The following is a 20,789-nucleotide window of genomic DNA, read 5'->3' as shown; positions in this document are numbered from 1 at the left end:
CCTGAGCCGAAGGCAGACGCTTAACCATCTGAGCCACCCAGGCGCCCCTCATTGTGGTTTTAAATTGCATTTCCCTATAGCTAGTATTATTGAGTATCTTTTATGTTTTGCTCTCCGAATATCTTTGGCGAAGTATCTGTTCTGTGTCTGATCGTTTCCCCAATTTTTAATTGGGTTGTTTTCTTGCCATTGATTTTTAAGAGTTCTTTACATATTCGAGATTCAAGTCCTTCATCAGAAAAGTGATGTGTGAATGTTTTCTCCCAGTCTCTGGCTTGTCTTTTCATTTTTGTAACACTGACTGATAAATTCCATTTTCTCAATTTTATTTTTTTAGAATGGATTGAGTTTTAGATGTCATATCTAAAATCTCATTGCTTGGGTACCTGGCTGGCTCTGGGTCATGAATTCAAACCCCACACTGGACCTGAAGCCTACTGAATAAAATGAACAAATAAAAATAAAATCTCATTGCCCAAACCAAAGTACAGAAATTTTCTCTTTTATTTTTCTAGACTTTTATAGTTTTAGCTTTTACATTTAAGTCTATGATCCATTTTTAGCTAAATTTTGTAGAGGGTTGGGTTATGTGTTGAGTTTTTTTTTTTTTTAATTTTTTTTTTAAAGATTTTATTTATTTGACAGAGAGAGAGCGAGCACAAGTAGGGGGAGTGGCAGGCAGAGGGAGAAGGAGAAGCAGGCTCCCCGCTGAGCAAGGACCCTGAGATCATGACCTGAGCCAAAGGCAGACGCTTAACCAGCTGAGCCACCCAGGCGCCCTTGAGGTTTATTTTTTATGTCTATGGATGTGCAAGTGTTCCTGCACCATTTGTTGAAAAGATTTTCCTTTCTACATTGAATTGCCTTTATGTCTTTGTTTAAAAAAAAAAAAAAATCAGGAGACAATGTTTGTATGGGTCTATTTCTAGGCTTTGTTTTCTGTTTCATTCATCTTGTGTCTGATCTTTCACCAGCATTGCACTGTCTTGATTTTATAGGAAGTCTTAAAATGGGCTACTGGGAATACTTCACCTTTGTTCTTCAGAATTGTTTTGGCTGTTTTTTTTCTCTGCCTTTCCATATTAATTATGGAAGAGCTTGTGGGTAGCTATAAAAAAACTTTGCTAAGATTTTAGAGTAAGTTTTTATATATGATGTTAGGTAAGGATCCAACTTCGTTCTTTTTGTGGATATCGAGTTTTCCTAGCAGCATTTGAGACAATCTTCCTTTCCCCATCATGTGGTATTGACACCATTGTCAAAAATCATTTGACCATATATGCAAGGGTTTATTTATGGACTCTCTGTTCTGTTCCATTGATCTGTATGTTAATCTTTGTGCCAATACTACTTTGCTGTAATTACTGTAGCTCTATACTAAGTGTTGAAATAAGGAAATGTGAGTCCTTCAGCTTTGTTCTTTTTCTATATTGTTTTGGTTATTCAGGGTCCCTTGGGATTCCATATGAATTTTAGGATGAGCTTTTCTGTTTCTGCAAAAAAAGTATCAGTGGGATTTTGACAGGGATTATATTGAATATGTAAATCACTGTGAGTAGTATTGGCATCTTAATGATAAGCCTTCCAATCCATGAACATATAATATGTTTCCATTTATTTATGTCTTTTTAAGTTTCTTTCAGCAAAGTTTTCTGGTTTTCATTCTATAACTCATTTACCTCCTTGGATAAGCATTTATTCTGTTTGATGCTATTATAAATGGAATTGTTTTCATAGTTTGCTTTTCAGATTAATCATTGTTCATGTATAGAAATGCAACTGATTTTTGACATTGTATGCTGCTACTTTGCTGAATTCATTTGTGTGTGTGTATGTGTAATCTTTAAAGTTTTCTACATAGAGGATCGTATCATCTGTGAACAGAGATAATTTTACTTCTTCCTTTCCAATTTGAAAGACTTATTTCTTTTCCTTGCCAAATGGCTCTGGCTAGAACTTTCAGTACTGTGTTGAATAGAAGTGGTGAAAGCAGGCATTCTTGCCGTGTTCCTTATCTTAGAGGAAAAGCTTTCAGTCTTTGACCATTGAGAATGATATTTGACTTTTATTTGTTGGGAGTTTTTTGATTACTAATTCAGTGTCATCACTGGTAATCAGTCTGTTCAAATTTTCTATTTCTTCCTATTCAATTTTGGGAGATTATATGTCTCTAGGAATTTATCCATTTCTTCTAGGTTATCCAATTTGTTGGCATATAATCTTTCATAATATTCTCTTACAATCCTTTGTATTTCTGTGGTGTTGGTTATTATTTTTCCTCTTTCTTTTCTGATTTTATTTGAGTCCTCTCTCTCTTTTAGTTTCTGTTTCATTTATTTCTGCTCTAATCTATATTATTTTCTTCCTTCTACTGGTTTTGGATTTTGTTTGTTCTTCTTTTTCTAGTTCTGTTCTGTGTAAGTTTTGGTGGTTTATTTGAGATTTTTCTTGCTTCTTGAGGGCCTGTATTGCTATAAACTTCCCTCTTAGAACAGCATTGGTACACCCCAAAGATTTTGGACCATTGTGTTTTTATTTTTGTTTTTCTCCATGTATTTTTTTCTCCATGTATTTGTGTTATTTCCAGATTTTTTCTTGTGGTTGATTTTTAGTTTCATAGCATTATGGTCAGAAAAGATGCTTGATAGGGGCACCTGGGTGGCTCAGTCATTTGAGCGTCCAACTCTTGATTTTGGCTCAGGTCGTGATCTCAGAGTCATGAGATTGAGTTCTGCATCAGACTCCGTGTACTGGGTGTGGAGCCTGTTTAAGATTCTCTCTCTTCCGGGGCGCCTGGGTGGCTCAGTTGGTTAAGCGACTGCCTTCAGCTCAGGTCATGATCCTGGAGTCCCAGGATCGAGTCCCACGTCGGGCTCCCCACTCAGCAGGGGGTCTGCTTCTCCCTCTGATCCCCTTCCCTCTCGTGCTCTCTGTCTCTCATTCTCTCTCTCTCTCAAATAAATAAATAAATAATCTTTAAAAAAAAAAAGATTCTCTCTCTTCCTCTGCCCCTCCCTGTTCATGCACTGTCTTATGCTCTTTCTCTCAAAAAAAAAAAGAAAGAAAAGATGCATGGTATGACTTTGATCTTTTTGAACTTGTTGAGATTTGTTTTGTGGCCTAATATGTGATCTATCATGGAGAATGTTCCATGTATATTTGAAAAGAATGTGTATTCTGCTATTTTATGATGGAATGTTCTGAATGTATCTGTTAGATCCATGTGGTCCAATGTGTCATTCAGAGCCATTGTTTCTTTGTTGATTTTTCTGTTGGATAATCTGTTGATATAAGTAGGGTGTTAAAGTCCCTTACTATTATTGTATTACTATTGATGACTTCCTTGTGTTTGTTATTAGCTGCCTTATGTATTTCGGTGCTGCTCTGCTGTATGCATAAATATTTACAATTGTTATATCTTGTTGGGTTGTTCCCTTTATGGTTATATACGGTCCTTCTTTTTCTCTTATTTTGTTTTATCTTTGTTTTAAAATCTATTTTGTCTGATACAGGTATTGTTACCCTGGCCTTTTCACATCCATTTGCATGAGAAATGCTTTTCCATCCCTTCACTTTCAATCTGTGTCTTTAGGTCAAAAATGAGCATATAGATGGGTCTTGCTTTTTTATCCATTCCGTCACCCTATGTCTTTTGACTCAAATGTTTAGTCTGTTTACACTGAAAGTAATTATTGATAGGCTTGTACTTATCATCATTTGTTACTTATTTTATGGTTGTTTTGTAGTTCTTTTCTGTTCCTTTCTTCTCTTGCTCTCTTCTCTCATGGTTTATTGGCTTTCTTTAGTGATATACTTGGATTCCTTTCTCTTTATTTTTTTTGTTATTAGTGGTTTTTGATTTGTGGTTACCATTAGGTTTGAGTATAACATCTTATGCATATGGCAGTCTGTATTAAGTTGATGGTTGCTTAAGTTTGAACCCATTCTTCCCTCCCCGCTGTCCACACATTTTAGGTATGTGGTGTCATACTTTTTTTTTTTAATCAATTTTTTTTTTAAGATTTTATTTATTTATTTGAGAGAGAGAGAATGAGAGACAGAGAGCATGAGAGGGAGGAGGGTCAGAGGGAGAAGCAGACTCCCTGCTGAGCAGGGAGCCCAATGCGGGACTCGATCCTGGGACTCCAGGATCATGACCTGAGCCGAAGGCAGTCGCTTAACCAACTGAGCCACCCAGGCGCCCGTGGTGTCATACTTTACATCCTTTTATTTTATGAGTCTCTTGACTGATTTTTATAGAGATACTTATTTTTACTGCTTTTGTGCTTCCTACTTTTCTTACTCCTACTTAGGTCTTTCTTTTCCACTGAGTGTCCCCTTTAATATTTCTTGTAGGGCTGGTCTAGTGGTCATGAATTCCTTTGTTTGGAAAACTCTATCTTTCCTTTTCTGAATGACAGCCTTGCTGGATAGAGTAGTCTTGGCTGCTGGTTTTTTTCTTTTAGCTCTTTGAATATATCATGGCACTCTCTTCTGGTCTGTAAAGTTTCTGCTGAAAAATCAGCATATAGCCTAATGGGTTTCCCTTGTATGTAACTGCTTTCTTTTCTCTTGCTGCTTTAAAATTCTCTCTTTACCAGTACTTTTTTTGCCATTTTAATTACTATGTGTCTTGGTGTGGACCTCCTTGGGTTGATTTTGTTGGGGGCTCTCTGTGCCTCCTGGATCTGGATTTCTGTTCTTTTCTCTAGATTCAGGAAATTTTCAGCTGTTATTTCTTCAAATAAATTTTCTGCCCCCGTTTCTCTCTGTTCTCCTTCTGGGGTCCATATAATGCAAATGTTACTAGTCTTGATGGTGTTGCTGAGTTCCCTAAGTCTTTTTTCATTTTTCATTATTCTTTTTTTCTCTCTTCTCTTCAGCTTGATTGATTTCCATTACTCTGTCCTCTGGATCATTGATCTATTCCTTTGCTTCCTCTAGTGTACTACTTATCCATCTAGTAAATTTTCCCCTCAACACTGCTTTTGTTGCATCCTGTGAATTTTGGTATGTTGTGTTTTGTTTTCATTCATGTATAAGTATTTACTAATTTACCTTTTGATTTCTTCTTTGATCCATTGGTTAAGATGTGTTGTTTAATTTCCCCGAATTTGTGAATTTTCAGTTTTTTTCCTTCTGTTATTGACTTCTAACTTTATCCTGTGTGGTCAGAGAAAATATTTTTTATGATCTTTATCTTTTTTTTTAAGAGAGAGAGTGAGCACACGTGAGTGGTAGGGGAGGGGCAGAGGAAGTGGGAGAGAGAACGTTAAGCAGACTCCATGCCCAGCACGGACCCAACACAGGGCTCAATCACACAACCCTGAGATCGTGACGTAAGCCAAAATCAAGAGTCAGATGCTTAATCGACTGAGCCACATAGGTGCCCTGATCTTCATCTTTTAAGATCTATTGGGACTTAATTTGTGGGCGAATACATAGTCTATCCTGTACAATGTTCCATGTGTACTTGAAAAGTATATGTATGCTCTTGTTGGGTAGAATATTTAGCATACGTCTGTTATGGTTGCTTTGTTTAAGTATTTTGTTTTTTTACTTATCTTCTGTCTAGTTCTTCTGTTCATTATTGAGAGTGGGATATTGACATTTCCAATTGTCATTATAAAACTTTCTCCCTTTAATTATGTCAGTTTTTCCTTCATTTAATTCAGTGACCTGTTATTACATGTATAACTTTATAATTGTTATATCTTCTTGTGGTATTGAACCTTTAATAATATATAATTTTCCTTTTGGTCTCTTATAACCTTTTTTTTTTTTAAAGATTTTATTTATTTGAGAGAGTGTGAGAGAGAGAACATGAATGGAGTGAGGGGAAGAGGGAGAAGCAGACTCCCTGCTGAGCAGAGAGCCTGATGTAGGGCTTAATTCTGGGACTCCAGGATCATGACCTGAGCTGAAGGCAGACGCTTAACCAGCTGAGCCACCCAGGCACCCCTCTTATAAACTTTTTTTTAAGATTTTATTTATTTATTTGACACAGAGAGAGAGAGACAGACACAGAGAGAGCACAAGCAGAGGGAGCAGCAGAGGGAGAGGGAGAAGCAGGCTCTCCGCTGAGCAGGGAGCCCGATGTGGGACTCAATCCCAGGACCCTGAGACCATGACCCAAGCCAAAGGTAGACGCTTAACGACTGAGCCACCCATACACCCCCCCATAACCTTTTTTCTTTTTTTTTCTTTAAGATTTTATTTATTTATTTGACAGAGCCCCAGCAAGAGAGGGAACACAGCAGGAGGAGTGGGAGAGGGAGAAGCAGGCTTTTTGCTGAGCAGGGAGCTCGATGCAGGGCTTGATCCCAAGACCCTGGGATCATGACCTGAGCTGAAGGCAGACGCTTAACGACAGCCACCCAGGCGCCCCTCTTATAACCTTTTTTGATTTGAAGTCTGTTGTGTCTGATACTGGTATTACCCTCCCTGCTGTCTTTTGGTTACTATTTGGATGGAATATCTTTATCCATTCTTACACTTTCCATCTATTTTTATCTTTGGATCTAAAGTGAGTCTCTTTTAGACATTTTATAGTTGGGCCATGGTTTTTAAGACATTCTGCCAATCTCTCTATTTGATTAGAGAGTTTAATCAATTTCCACTTTAAGTAATTACTGATAAGGAGGGACTTATTTCTTTCATTCTGTTTGAATTCTATATACCTTATAGCTTTTTTTGTTCCTCAGTCCCTACATTACTGTCTTCTTTTGTGTTTAATTTCTTTTTCTGTAGTTAAATATCTAAATTCCTTTCTCATTTCCTTTTGTGTAAATTATATAGCTATTTTCTTTGTGGTTATCATAGGGATTATGTTTAACTTCCTAAAGTTATAGCATTCTTATTTGACATTATACCAGCTTAACTTTGTTACTATACAAAGATTCTGCTCCTCTACAGCTCTGTCCCCACCCCTTTTGGTTATTGATGTCACAAAATTACATCTTTGTACAGTGCATGTCCCTAAACACAAACTAATAATTATTTTAAATGCATTAGTCTCTTATAATTATGTAGAAGATAAAATGTGGAGTTAGAAACCAGAGTTAAAGTAGTATTACCTTTTATCATTGTACATGTATCTACCTTTATTAAGATCTTTTTTTCTTCATACAACTTTGAATTATTTTATAGTGTCCTTTTATTTCACCTGCAAGACTCCCTTGAGCATTTCTTTCAGGCAAGTCTAGTGGTAATAAACTCCCATTTGTTTTTCTGGGAATGTCTTAATTTCCCCTCCTACTTTTGAAGGACAGTTTTGACAGATACAGGATTTTTGGTCGACAATTTTGTTTCCTTTAGCTCTTTGAATATATGGGTCCATTGCCTTCAGTCCACCAAAGATTCTGATGAGAAATCTGCTTATAACCTTACTGAGGATTCCTTGTGTGTGACAAATTGTTTCTCTGATGCTTTCAAGATCCTCTCTTTGTTTTTGTCTGTAGAAAATTTGATTATAATAGGTCTTGGTGTAGATTTCTTTGAGTTCATTTTTGTTAGATTCTTTTTTTTTTTTTAAAGATTTTATTTACTTATTTGAGAGAGAGCGCAGTAGGCAGGGGGAGAAGCAGGCTCCCCACTGAGCTGGGAGCCCGACGTGGGGCTCGATCCCAGGACCCTGGGATCATGACCTGAGCTGAAGGCAGACATTTAACCAACTGAGCCACCCAGGTGCCCCTCTTTGTTGGATTCTGTTGAGCTTCTTGGATGTTTATATTCACGTCTTTCATGAAATTTGGTGTTGTTATTACTATTTTATAATCTTAGCCATTCTAATAAGTGTGTGATGGTGTGTTATTATTAATCTGCAATTCTTTAATAATATATGATGTTGAGCATCATTATTTGCCATCTGTGTATCTTCTTATTCAGATCATTTGCCCCACAAATTGGCTACTACTTAGAGCTTTTGTGCTTTCATTCTACATAAGTTTTAACATGTCTTCTCTCACAGTGGCTGCCCCTGCAGTACCCTTTTACAGATTCAGCCTGACACTTCCAAGTGGCATTGCTAGCTTCCTTTGTGCCCCTGTTGTACTCTGTATGTTTGTTCATCTTAGCTTCTTTAACCTCCGGTTGCAATTGCATGTTTTAAACTTTGCTTTCTTCTGCAATGCTAAACGCTTCTCTCAGGCAGGAGTGTCTTTTATCCTTGTTTATATCACCTGCACTTTTTGAATACCTGGCACCTGGAGGTAAGGAAGTGTTGCAGAAGTAGGATGACCAACCATTCCTTTTTGACTATAGCTGTCCTGCCATCAGCACCAAAGGTCCCATGTCTAGGGAAATCTTTTAGTCCTGGGTACACTGGGACATTTGGTTACCCTGTGCGCATGGTTCGTAGGATAGTTTAAACGGTCAAAGATGTATCTGTAATGAATAGCATTGCTGCTTCCGTCTTTGTGCCCTTCTTGTACTCTGTATGTTCTTTTGTCTTAGCTTCTTTGACTCCCAGTTGCATTCACAGATGTTTAACTTTGCTTTTCTGTGTAGTGGTGAACACTTCTTTTTTTTTTTTTTTTTTAAAGATTTTATTTATTTATTTGAGAGAGAGAGAATGAGAGACAGAGAGCACGAGAGGGAAGAGGGCAGAGGGAGAAGCAGACCCCCTGCTGAGCAGGGAGCCCGATGTGGGACTCGATCCCGGGACTCCAGGATCATGACCTGAGCCGAAGGCGGTCGCTTAACCAACTGAGCCACCCAGGCGCCCAGTGGTGAACACTTCTTTTGGACAGGATTGTGTTTTGTTCAAGTTTTCTTTTAAGGATTTATTTTATTTATTTGAGAGAGAGTGCACGAGCAGGGGCAGGGGCAGAAGGAGAGGGGGAGAGAGAATCCTCAAGCAGACTCCCCGCTGAGTGTGAAGCCCGACATGGGGCTTGATCCCAGAACCCTGAGATCATGACCTGAGCCGAAATCAAGAGACAGATGCTTAACTGACTAAGCTGCCCAGATGTCCCTTCATTCAAGTTTATATCACCTGCACCTTGCTGAGTATCTGGCACCTGGTATTCTCATATGTTGAGTGAAAGGCTGACTGATTGAATATACATTGATGGAATGTTTTCAATAACTTTTTGCTTTTTTCACAAAGTAGAATATAAACAATGGACATCCTAGGCAGCTTGTTGTTTCCCAGAAACTCAGTAAAGAATTTGAGATTGAATAGGAATGTGCTCTTTCAGGGGCCATTGTCATTCGTGGATGTGTTTGTGGACTTTACCTGGGAAGAGTGGCAGCTGCTGGATCCCACTCAGAAGCACCTGTACAGGACTGTGACGTTGGAGAACTACAGCAACCTGGTGTCCCTGGGTAGGAGCTCCCTCCCTGAAGGGACTGTGTGTCATCTCCAGGCTTCCCCTTCTTGGTGGCTGAAAGCTGGGTGGCTTTTGCAACATTCTTAGTGATCTTGGATTTATATTTCAAGGCCAGATTTTCTTAGTCTCCCTTTGGCATCAGAATATGCTAGTTGGAAATGGTCTTCACTTTTCCATGGGGCAGAAGGGCAGCTTTATTGTGCTGCCTCTAAACTGACTCTTCCCCCTTCTTCAGAGTTCAAGGTAGTTTTGGTCCAGGTTGGTTATGATTTGCCATTCACAGGGTATCAAGACAGCAAACCCGATATCATCTTCAAGTTGGAACAAGAAGAACTGTGGATGATGCAGGCCCAAATCCCAAGTCAAGGCCATCCAGGTGAGTGATGAGGATACTTAGATCTTTTCTTCCTTATTCAGAATTGATGTGAATTCTGATGTGACATACACCTCATGTTTGTACTTTTTGTCTCATTCCTAACCATTCTGTCTTAGTTCATCTCTTCCTCTCTGGAATTCTCCGTTTCCTGTGTACTTTCCCAGGAGAGTAGACTCATTTTGTTATGCAGTTAGACAGGCTTTTTTCTCTATATCTCTCTTGATGTGACTTTCACTCTTCCTTCTTCTTTCTTTTTTTTAAATTATATTTTGAAAATCTCTTACACTTATAGTCAACAACCATAGTCCCAACATCCTTCCTTCTCCTTGGAATCTATTAGGAGAAGTCATCACTGTCCCTTCTAAGTGCATTCCCACATCCCTGGATATTAGTCATCCTCTCTTGAGCCCTCCCCTCCCCCTTCTTCATGGGCCACCCCATGGAACCCACTCACACACTACACGATGAAGTGCTTATTCTTTTCATGCTTTACTGGCTTCTCTTGTTCTTCCCTCTGAGTCCAAAGGGACTTTCCATATTCACTACTTTTCTTATATATTATAACCTTTGAAAGACATCTATTCTGAAGATTTAAGCTGTTTTTCTCTTTTGGTAATTGACAGCCCATCCCTCTTTCATCTGGCCTTTGGTACCAAGTTTGATTGGTCCATTGGGCATCTTCCTTGCGTGTGCCACTCCTTTGTCTCATTTTCAGAAACTGGAATTGTTTGTCGCATTGCTCCATAGCCACATCATACTTTCTTCTCACCTTTCTGATTGTTTATTAATTCTGCTCTGCTTCTAGCTCCTTCTCTTGGCACTGGAGAGTCAGCGTAAACCTCCTTTATATGCAATTTTCTTCACTAGTGTTGCTGAAATCTGTGAATATATTGGTTCCCTAAAAAGAAGTCTTTTAAGGCCCCCATATTCCCAGTTTCCACCCAAAACAAGGCCAGTATCTCATTTCTTGATCATTCTATTTATTAACCAAATGTATGCATCTTACTTGTTTTGTTCATCTTGATATTGCTGTCAGATAGGTTTCCCTGACACGGTTAATCGGTCACAGGCATGGCAGAATGAATCCAGTTAGTCTTTGTATCATTAGAATTGTTTCAGCTGTAATTTCTGATTAATCCCAAATCAACCTATGAAACAGAAGTTATTTATTACCACACATCACAAAACGTCCTGAATTGGGGCAGCTGTAGTGTTGACTAAGTGATTGATTCAGTAAATCACCAAAGGTCCATCTCTACCCTGCCATTTTCCTCAGGTGCACTCCCCTCGTGGTCATCAGGTGGCTATTACAGTTCCAGCCAACACCTGCAGATATACCACTGGCCAATAGAACAAGTAAACTGCTTTTCCCCCATGGCTCTTTTTATCAGGTGGTAAAGCCTATTCCAGGAAGTCTCAGCAAACTTGTCATGCTTAGTGACTAGGTTTTTATCACATACCCCTGTCTGAATAAGACTCTGGCAAGAGAAGTGGGCCCACCACTGTTGGCTCTGATAAATGATGCTTCACCTTCTGGGGGTGGGGTAGAGGTAGCAGTGGTGATGGGTCCCCATTTCCCTGAGTGAAGCACATGGCCTTAAGGATGGGTTTGGGGGAAAAGTCAGGCTTTGCCAGTCAGGGAAAGGGAAGAAGGATTGTGGGGTAGGCAGCACTGTCTGCCTTCATCCACCTCTTTGGGTAGGCAGCTTCTAGTCATACTCTTCTTCCAATCCATCCATCTTCAAAAATATTTCACCACCCATTTTCCTTCTTGTACTGTATTAATGGAAGTCTTGGATCCTTGTTCCCAGGTAACATCTGGTAACATACAGTTAAAGCTAAGTTATTCATGTACAACCAAGCAGACAAGTACAGAGTGGTAGAGACACATGCAGCGTAGGTACAACGGGAGCCCCCATTTTGGGAGAGAAGCCACAGTGAATGCCACATAGAAGTCTGGTTTGCAGTGCATTGACACCCTGGTTGGGCAGTTTGCGCCAGGACTTCTTGCTGTGGCAGGGGCCTAGTGAGCCCTTGGTTCTGCTCTCTCAGCATAATTCCCTTTACCATTGTCTTCTGTAGCTACACTCAAGATGGTTGTTTGGGAGAATGCTATTCTGTAGCTTTAGAATCTGAATTCTGTTGGTGCAAGTGGAGTTTCCAGGGATTACTTGAGAACCGCAACCAGTAATCATCTTCAATCATGTTTAAATATTTAAGCTTAGGAAGTTCTGTCTTCTATACATTGGCTTTGGTATTGTTGCCTCATTTTTGGAATTCTTTGAAATTTCCCTTGAGATACCAACCATAATATCATTATCTGCCATTATTGTTGCATAGGAGAATGCTCAGCAGAAAATGTGTTAAGGTTTCCTAGGAAATCAAGGAGTCAGAGCTGTGGCTAACCAGGGGAAGTAGGACGGTTACGGTTCCAGCCATAGAAGGGTTACACAGTAGAGAATTAGGACAGATTTAATGTCCATGAACTCTGAAATTTCAGTCTATAGGGATAAGACTATTAGCCAAACACATGAGCAAATCTGATTCCCAGGCAAAGGTTAATTACTCTCTGGCCTATTTTCTTCTTGATGGAGACATTTCTGAGTTTAGAACCATGGAATAGCCAGTAACACTCCCTCCCAAGTCATCATGGTAGTCAGAAGTTCCCAGCATTCATTTCTCAGTGCATCCAGGAGGAGGTAACTCCCCAACTTGGGAAAGTACAATTTGGAGACTGTGCAAAATGAAGAGTGATCAGATTTGAGAGGTAGGGAAACCTGGAATGAGGTATTAAGGTCCTCTGATCTGCCATCTCTAAGCCTGACTTGCTACCATATTCTCTTAATGCTGTTTCCTGTTTGTTGCCTTGGTCAGCATATTACTTCAGGACATCTAGATCAACCATGCTCTCCTGGTCAGCCTCCAAATACTTGCCGTTGTGCCTGAGGACTGAGTCCTATGTCTTGTTCCCTCTCTACTTTCTTTCTTTTTCTTTTTTTTAAAGATTTTATTTATTTATTCATTAGAGACAGAGAGAGAGAGGCAGAGGGAGAAGCAGGCTCCCAAGGAGCAGGGAGCCCGATGCGGGACTCGATCTCAGGACCCTGAGATCATGACCTGAGCCGAAGGCAGACGCTCAACCATCTGAGCCACCCAGGCGCCCTCTTTTTTTTTTTTTTTTAAGATTTTATTTATTTTTTGACAGAGAGAGACAGCGAGAGAGGGAACACAAGCAGAGGGAGTGGGAGAGGGAGAAGCTGGCTTCCTGCTGAGCAGGAAGCCCAATGCGGGGCTTGCTCCCAAGACCCTGGGATCATGACCTGAGCCGAAGGCAGACGTTACGACTGAGCCACCCAGGCACCCACCCTCTCTACTCTCTAATTTTGGCTTTTGGCTTTTATCTTCAGCAGCGTTCTGTTCAGCCTGCCCCCTCTCAGTGTTCTGTTCCCCCCAGGTAAAACCACTTTCATCCCTTTTAGCGCTTTTTTATGTTATTCACTTCCATATTTCTAAATAACCAGCTTATTCTACTGCACCTTGATTTTTTCCCCAATGGTGATTATTCAGTATAACAGTGTAATGATTTAATTCCCTTTCACTCCCCCTTCTTCCACACTCCCCATGATATGCACACTGTCTCTTCTTATACCCCAGTCATCCTACTAAAAGTTATTTCATTTGGATTAGATCAGTCTTCAGTTCTTACATCTTTATGACTATGTAATTTCTATTCACAGGTGAATCATGCAAATATGCAATGGCTAATTTTTGTTCATACATCATTTTTTTCTTTTGAGTTGTTTTATTTGCCTGCTGAGGTTTCTCTGTTCTTATCATTAGTGTATTTATCGTTAACCTCAGACTTTTCTTCACGTGTCTAAATATTCCTGTGCCACATTCAGCCACATTAGTGATTCTGTCTGTCTCTTCCTGATGATGTCACTCCCTTGTCCTTCAACGTGCTCCAGCATGATCCTAGTTTACCTCGTACCCTGGCTGTACTAGTGTTTTATCCTGGAGTCCCCTTTCAGATTTTACTTTCCATATTTATTCTGTGTCATCTTTTTTCTTAGTTTGTTTTGTTGGAGCACCTGTTCGAGCAGCCTCCTGTGAAGGAGTGCATGTAACGTAAAATTTGAGACCTGTGCCTCAGAAAATATTTATACTTTACTCCCGAATGCTCTGCATTTTGTCCTCTAATGATGCTACTGTCATTAGATTAAAGTTAGATGCCATTCTCACTTTGATCCTTTATACGAAGCAGTTTTGGTTTCTCTGGAAACTTTACTACCTGCCACTTGTCCTCAGTGTTATGAAAGATCACACCGATTTTCCTTGTGCGTTTATTTTCATGTATTTTGGTATACAGTAGAACTTCATTCCCAGGAGGACTGTAAACTGATTTGCAATGTTTTCTGAGTTTCTCCTGAGTTCAGCACCGTGATTGGCACATAATATGTATTCAGTAATTATTTGTTGAAAGAATATAATGCTGAGATCCCTTCCAACTGCTTTATATATTTTTTATTTTTACTTGTGCCTATTTTGCTTTCTTTACCAACATTTTAAAACTTAAAACCATTTCTAATCATTGTCAGTTTTCTATGCCTATCTTTATTTTTAGTTTCGTTTGTTCTCCTCGGCCAGGAGTTTTGGTACATCTATACTTGAGATTTTATTTATATTCAGATCCGATATATGAAACTTAAAGTATACTCCCTTGACATGGCATTTTTAAGGTAATTTTATGCTATGCCAGGTTCATGTTATTTTTAACTTATAACTATTTTCATTGCTAGAAAAAGTCTGGGAAATTGATGATCATACGGAATGGCATCAGGAAAATCAAGGCAAGCTGGAAAGTGTGGCAAAAGGCTATGAATGTCCTACATTTGGAAAACTATGTCTTCTTACTACAAATTATGTTTCTTCAAGACAAAAGCTTCATAAATATATCACACGTGGAATGAGTTTTAAATATAATATAGATTTCAATAGTAATTATGCTGGAAAGAATTCTAAAGAGTTTCGTGCATATAGGGAATCATTCCACCATTCTAAACATGAGCAAACTGTTATTGGAATAAAATATGGTGAAAGTAATGAATGTGGAAAAACTGTCAACAAGAAGTCACAACTCATATGCCAACAAATGTATATAGGAGGAAAGCCTTTTGAATGCAGTTTTTGTGGGAAGACCTTCAGCAGTAAGTCATACCTTGCAGTGCATCAACGAACTCATGTAGAAGAGAAACCCTACAAATGTAAGGGATGTGGGAAAGACTTCAGCAGCAAGTCCTACCTCACTGTCCATCAGAGAACTCACACAGGAGAGAAACTTCATGAATGCAGTGAATGTGGGAAATCCTTCAGTTTCAATTCACAACTTGTTATACATCAGAGAATCCACACAGGTGAGAATCCCTATGAATGCTGCGAATGTGGAAAAGTATTCAGTAGGAAAGACCAGCTCGTTTCACACCAGAGAACTCATTCAGGACAGAAACCCTATGGTTGTAATGAATGTGGTAAGGCTTTTGGTTTGAAATCACAGCTCATTATACATCAAAGAATTCACACAGGAGAGAAACCCTTTGAATGTAGTGAATGTCAGAAGGCCTTTAATACAAAATCAAATCTTATGGTACATCAGAGAACCCATACAGGGGAGAAACCCTATGGTTGTAGTGAATGTGGAAAAGCCTTTACTTTCAAGTCGCAGCTCATTGTACATCAGGAGGTTCACACAGGAGTAAAGCCCTATGGGTGCATTCAGTGTGGGAAAGCCTTCAGTTTGAAGTCACAGCTCATTGTGCATCAGAGAAGTCACACAGGAATGAAACCTTACGTATGCAGCGAATGTGGCAAAGCCTTCAGGAGCAAGTCATACCTCATTATACATATGAGAACTCACACAGGAGAGAAACTCCATGAATGCAGTGACTGTGGGAAAGCCTTCAGTTTTAATTCACAACTCATTATACATCAGAGAATTCACACAGGCGAGAGTCCATATGAATGCCATGAATGTGGGAAAGCCTTCAGTCGGAAATACCAGCTCATTTCACACCAGAGAACCCATGCTGGGGAGAAGCCCTATGAATGCAGCGACTGTGGGAAAACTTTTGGTTTGAAGTCACAGCTCATTATACATCAAAGAACTCATACAGGAGAGAAACCCTTTGAATGCAGTGACTGTAGCAAAGCCTTTAATACAAAGTCAAACCTTATTGTTCATCAGAGAACTCATACAGGGGAGAAACCCTATGGTTGTAGTGAATGTGGAAAAGCCTTTACTTTCAAGTCGCAGCTCATTGTACATCAGGGAGCTCACACTGGGGTAAAACCCTATGGATGTAATCAATGTGGAAAAGCCTTTAGTTTGAAGTCACAGCTCATTGTGCATCAGAGAAGTCACACCGGAGTGAAACCCTATGGATGCAGTGAATGTGGCAAAGCCTTCAGGAGCAAGTCATACCTCATTATACATATGAGAACTCACACAGGAGAGAAACCACATGAATGCAATGAATGCGGGAAATCCTTCAGTTTCAATTCACAACTCATTGTACATCAGAGAATTCACACAGGAGAAAATCCCTATGAATGCAGCGAGTGTGGAAAAGCCTTTAATAGGAAAGATCAGCTCATTTCTCATCAGAGAACTCATGCTGGAGAAAAACCTTATGGATGCAGTGACTGTGGGAAAGCCTTTAGTAGCAAGTCCTATCTCATTATACACATGAGAACTCATTCAGGAGAGAAACCATATGAATGTAACAAATGTGGGAAGGCCTTCATTTGGAAGTCACTACTCATTGTACATGAGCGAACTCATGCAGGGGAAAGCCCTTATAAATGTAGTCAATGTGAGAAATCCTTCAGTGGAAAATTACGGCTCATTGTACATCAGAGAATGCACACAAGAGAGAAACCCTATGAATGCAGTGAATGTGAGAAAGCTTTCATTAGGAAATCTCAGCTCATTGTACATCAGAGAACTCATTCAGGGGAGAAACCCTATGGATGCAATGAATGTGGAAAAACCTTCTCTCAGAAATCAATCCTCAGTGCACATCAGAGGACTCACACAGGAGAGAAACCCTGTAAGTGCACTGAATGTGGGAAAGCCTTTTGTTGGAAGTCACAGCTCATTATGCATCAGAGAACTCATGCAGATGAAAAACATCTTGATGAATTAAATGTAAGAAACTTTCTTCCAAAAGTCAATTCATAGGAAATACTGGCAAATTCTTATAGAAGAGAAACTCTATAAATGAGATCATCTCATTGTATACCAGACAACTAATACTGAATAGAAACCTATAAATGCACAGCATGTGCAGGGTCACCCACAGAAAGCTGCCTTTTACACATCCCCCCCCCTCCCGGCCCCCAGTAAATGCACACAGGAAAGTTATGAATTTAGTGAACCCTGTGAAAGTTTTCAGCATCAAGTCATACCTTTTTTAAAGTTTGTACAGGTAAGGAACCATATCAATGAAGTGAATGTTGGAAAGTTATTTTTTTACTGTGATAAAATTTGCAAAGAGGAAGTTTCATAAAGCAAGTGAATATAGAACACACTCCTTTGAAATTCATATTAAACAGTAGGATTTTCTTAACAGGACTTTAATGAGAAAATGGAAAGCCAATGAATGGCAGAATTATCAAAATTACACATACTTTAGGTATCAGAAGCTCATACCTTGGAGAAACTATAAATTAGGGAAATTCTTGATCTAGGAAAGACAAACTTCCATTAAAAAATTAATACTATGTGAGTGAAGAGCTATGACTATGTCAGATGGAGTAACAGAACGCTCGGTAGAAAGGTTCCCCTCACTGTTATTTTGATTAATTTGGAAAATAATTTCCTTCACAAAGTATTGTGAGGGAAATTGTGTCCCAGATGTTCCAAATTGTTAGGAAAGGGTTGGAGAAAACACTCAATTATAAATGATAGGCATGTCCAAAATAGAATATAAAGATTTTTCTTTTTACTGTGTAAGTAAATGCAATCGGGATAACCAGAAATACATTGTAAGACGTACAGGGATATTTAGATGTTATCTTCCTTTGTACTATATGAGTTTTGTGTAGTTTGGCATTTTACTTGTGAATGTCACATATGAGAGGTAAGTTAGATAGATACATGCCATTACCCAGGGACTTGTACTTAGCAACATTGTTTTTAACAAATACAACTTGTTACTAGAATAATATGATTTATTAAGAATACATTTCAGTACTACAGACCTTTTCTACTATTTCGTACCCTTTGTAAGTGGGCCTGGCAACTACCTCTTTGGTTATATACATCGGTAGAGTGCACAATCCATGTGCTTGTGAAGCTGGAATGTGTTCTGTCCTCACCAGTTGGAACATCTTGATTTTCATTAAGATAATCTCTCAGTGGTCATGATGGGATCATCATTTGTGGTGCCCTGCCAAGGAGTCAGCATGATCATCAAAGTAGGCTGAGATATTTATTCCAGATTTCAGATTTCTAATGGACTCCTGAAGTACCAAAAAGCAAACTGAGCTTTTGTTTTCTGGTAACATTTTCCTGCAGTTATTAATTAGTTCCTTCTATATAGACTACCCAGGATAGATTTAGTTACTGTCACTCTACAATTCTAGTGCTCTTGTCTTTTTATTTGAGTTACCTGGTACGTGTTTAAGGGGTACGTGTAAGTGATGCTGCTGTTGTGTGTACAGGCACATGTCATTTTATTGTGCTTTGCAGGTAATGCTCCCCTCCCCCCCAAAGTGAAGGCTTGTGGCAGCCCTGCATTGAGTTAATGCTGTTTTTCCAACAGCATTTGTTACTTCATGTCTCTGTGTCACATTGTAGTTAATTCTGGCAATATTTCTCACTTTTCATTACTTGTTATGTTGATCTGTGATCACTGATTATGATTTGCTGAAAGCTCAGCATGTTTTAGCAATATTCTTAATTAAGGTGTGTACATTGCTTTTTTTTTAGACATAACGCTTTTGCACACTTAATAGACTACAGTGTAGTGTAAACGTAACTGTTACATAGCTTTTGTATGCATTGAGAAACCAAAAGAAATTCATTTGACGCGGTTTATTGCTACATTTGCTTCATTGTGGTGCTGTGGAATGGACCTGCAGTATCTCCAAGGTAATGCCTGTATGTATAGCTGTAGAGTCAGGATGGTAAAAAGTCATTGTGCTACTTGCCTTCTCACCAAGTCTGTTTTCTTCACCAGTTTCCTTACATGAAAGAGCATTTACCTGAAAAGAGTTGGGACCATGACATTTCGGGTTGTGTTGGAGGAATATGACTATTCCAAACTGCAGATATTTCTGAAACACCCTCCACTTTCTACTCTTTACTTCGTAGGGGAATCCCATCTTCTACCCAAAGAAACTGTTTCTTCTTTGAAGGAGGTATTTAATGATTTTTGAATGCCTGGTCCTTATTGTGTTCAGCTCATTATATAAGATCCAATCTAAAGATATGTGGGGTGAAGAAGGATTGTTCACAGAAGGGAAAAGAAAGCTTGCATAAAGAAGGAATGCCAGGGCGCCTGGGTGGCTCAGTTGGTTAAGCGACTGCCTTCGGCTCAGGTCATGATCCTGGAGTCCCGGGATCGAGTCCCACATCGAGCTCCCTGCTCAGCAGGGAGTCTGCTTCTCCCTCTGACCCTCCCCCCTCTCATGTGCTCTCTCTCTCCTCTCATCCTCTCTCTCAAATAAATAAATAAAATCTTAAAAAAAAAAAAAAGGAATGCCAGATATTTGTTAAGTATGTCCCCCAGACCTGGAAAATATGAATATGTGTTTTGTCATACATGTTCTGAGGAAGATTCACACATAATAAAGAATGAACACCTAAGAGAAAGTCTAGATTTGCATACTATTACCCCGTGTCAATTAGATTTTAAAGGTTGCTGTATTGTGTGAGGCAAATCCACATGCAACGTTACCCAGTAGAAGCCAGAAATGTTGACATAATGTTGAAGATAGAAATCAAATACTGTGGGAAAGGCTAATGTTAACGTTAAGGTCTTAACCTTAAATGAAAAAGAAAATTTAGGGCTCTTGGCTGGCTCAGTCAGTGGAGTGTGCAACTCTTGATCTCAGGTTTGTGAATTGAAGCCCCATGTTGAGTGTAGAGATTGCTTAAGAATAAAATCTTAAAAAAAAAAAAGAAAGGAAAAAGAAAGTTTACCAGATAAATGAAATTTAACAGAATGAATAGATCTACAACTAGTAAACAAAAAGGAAAAGTAAAAATTTGAATCTCTGTCTTGAAAATCTACCTAGTCCTTCTAACCCTGACCCAGCCCCAGAACAGAAAGAAGTTCCAGAGACTTTTAGTGATGTTGATAATTCTCAGGAAAATTCAAGGAATGATAATCCAGCATTTTACAATTTTTCCCTAAAATTGACATGTGGGGGATAAATGACTTGCAGTTCATATTTATGAACATAGTTGAAAATAAACTAAATGTTAATATAGCATTCATAAATGCTAATAATGTGGAGGGTTTTTTTGTTTAAGTCATGACAATATTAAGTGTAGCAGACCACTAGTCGTGAGTCCAGTATCCCTTCATTACCAGTGGAATCACTGTACTTTTCATAATGCCAGTGGCCCAGCCTTAAAAGCCACATTTCTCCACTATCTTTGTAGCAAAGTATGATCTTGCTGCTAAATTCTGAGTAATGAGATAGAGGTTGCTGACACTGTAGGGGAAGGTTGTCAAGAAAACAGGTGAAGAAAACCCCTCAGTGTCCTGTAATCATTCCTCACTTTAATACACAGCACACATAGTGCTTGGAGATTGAGCAACCACTACAGAGCCTGGATGCATCTGGAAGACAGAAGCCATCTGCTGCAGGGCTATCTGGTATACCAGCCCCACACCACTACCATCTGAGTATCTTCTATGTAAGGGGAAATGAACTGTCTTGTTTAAGCCACCTTTTCTTTTTTGGGTGGGAAGAGAGTTGGTTCTGTTACATGCAGTGGAATGTGACCCTATAAAAATACATTATGATGTTGGGAGATTTAATAATAGAAAATCTTTTCATAAAATTAACCA

The 20,789-nt window shown here is 39.1% G+C and overlaps 1 protein-coding gene across 2 annotated transcripts in view; it reads left to right on the top strand.

Moving 5' to 3' along the window:
• LOC118018337 (zinc finger protein 268-like) overlaps window positions 1-19,296 on the top strand; it is a 41,289-nt gene extending 21,993 nt beyond the window's left edge. For both annotated transcript variants that reach the window (XM_035016728.1, XM_035016729.1), the window contains exons 4-7: window positions 9,201-9,327; window positions 9,616-9,708; window positions 14,508-16,912; window positions 18,948-19,296. In XM_035016728.1, the coding sequence (XP_034872619.1) occupies window positions 9,201-9,327; window positions 9,616-9,708; window positions 14,508-16,912; window positions 18,948-19,022 (2,700 nt within the window). In that variant the 3' untranslated portion in view covers window positions 19,023-19,296. The remainder of the gene's footprint in view (window positions 1-9,200; window positions 9,328-9,615; window positions 9,709-14,507; window positions 16,913-18,947) is intronic.
• Window positions 19,297-20,789: the final 1,493 nt, after the last annotated feature.

This window comes from Mirounga leonina, unplaced genomic scaffold, assembly GCF_011800145.1.
Source record: "Mirounga leonina isolate KUSES-001 unplaced genomic scaffold, KU_Mleo_1.0 Mir_171, whole genome shotgun sequence".
Taxonomy (NCBI): domain Eukaryota; kingdom Metazoa; phylum Chordata; class Mammalia; order Carnivora; family Phocidae; genus Mirounga; species Mirounga leonina.
This window is presented reverse-complemented; position numbering and strand designations above follow the sequence as displayed.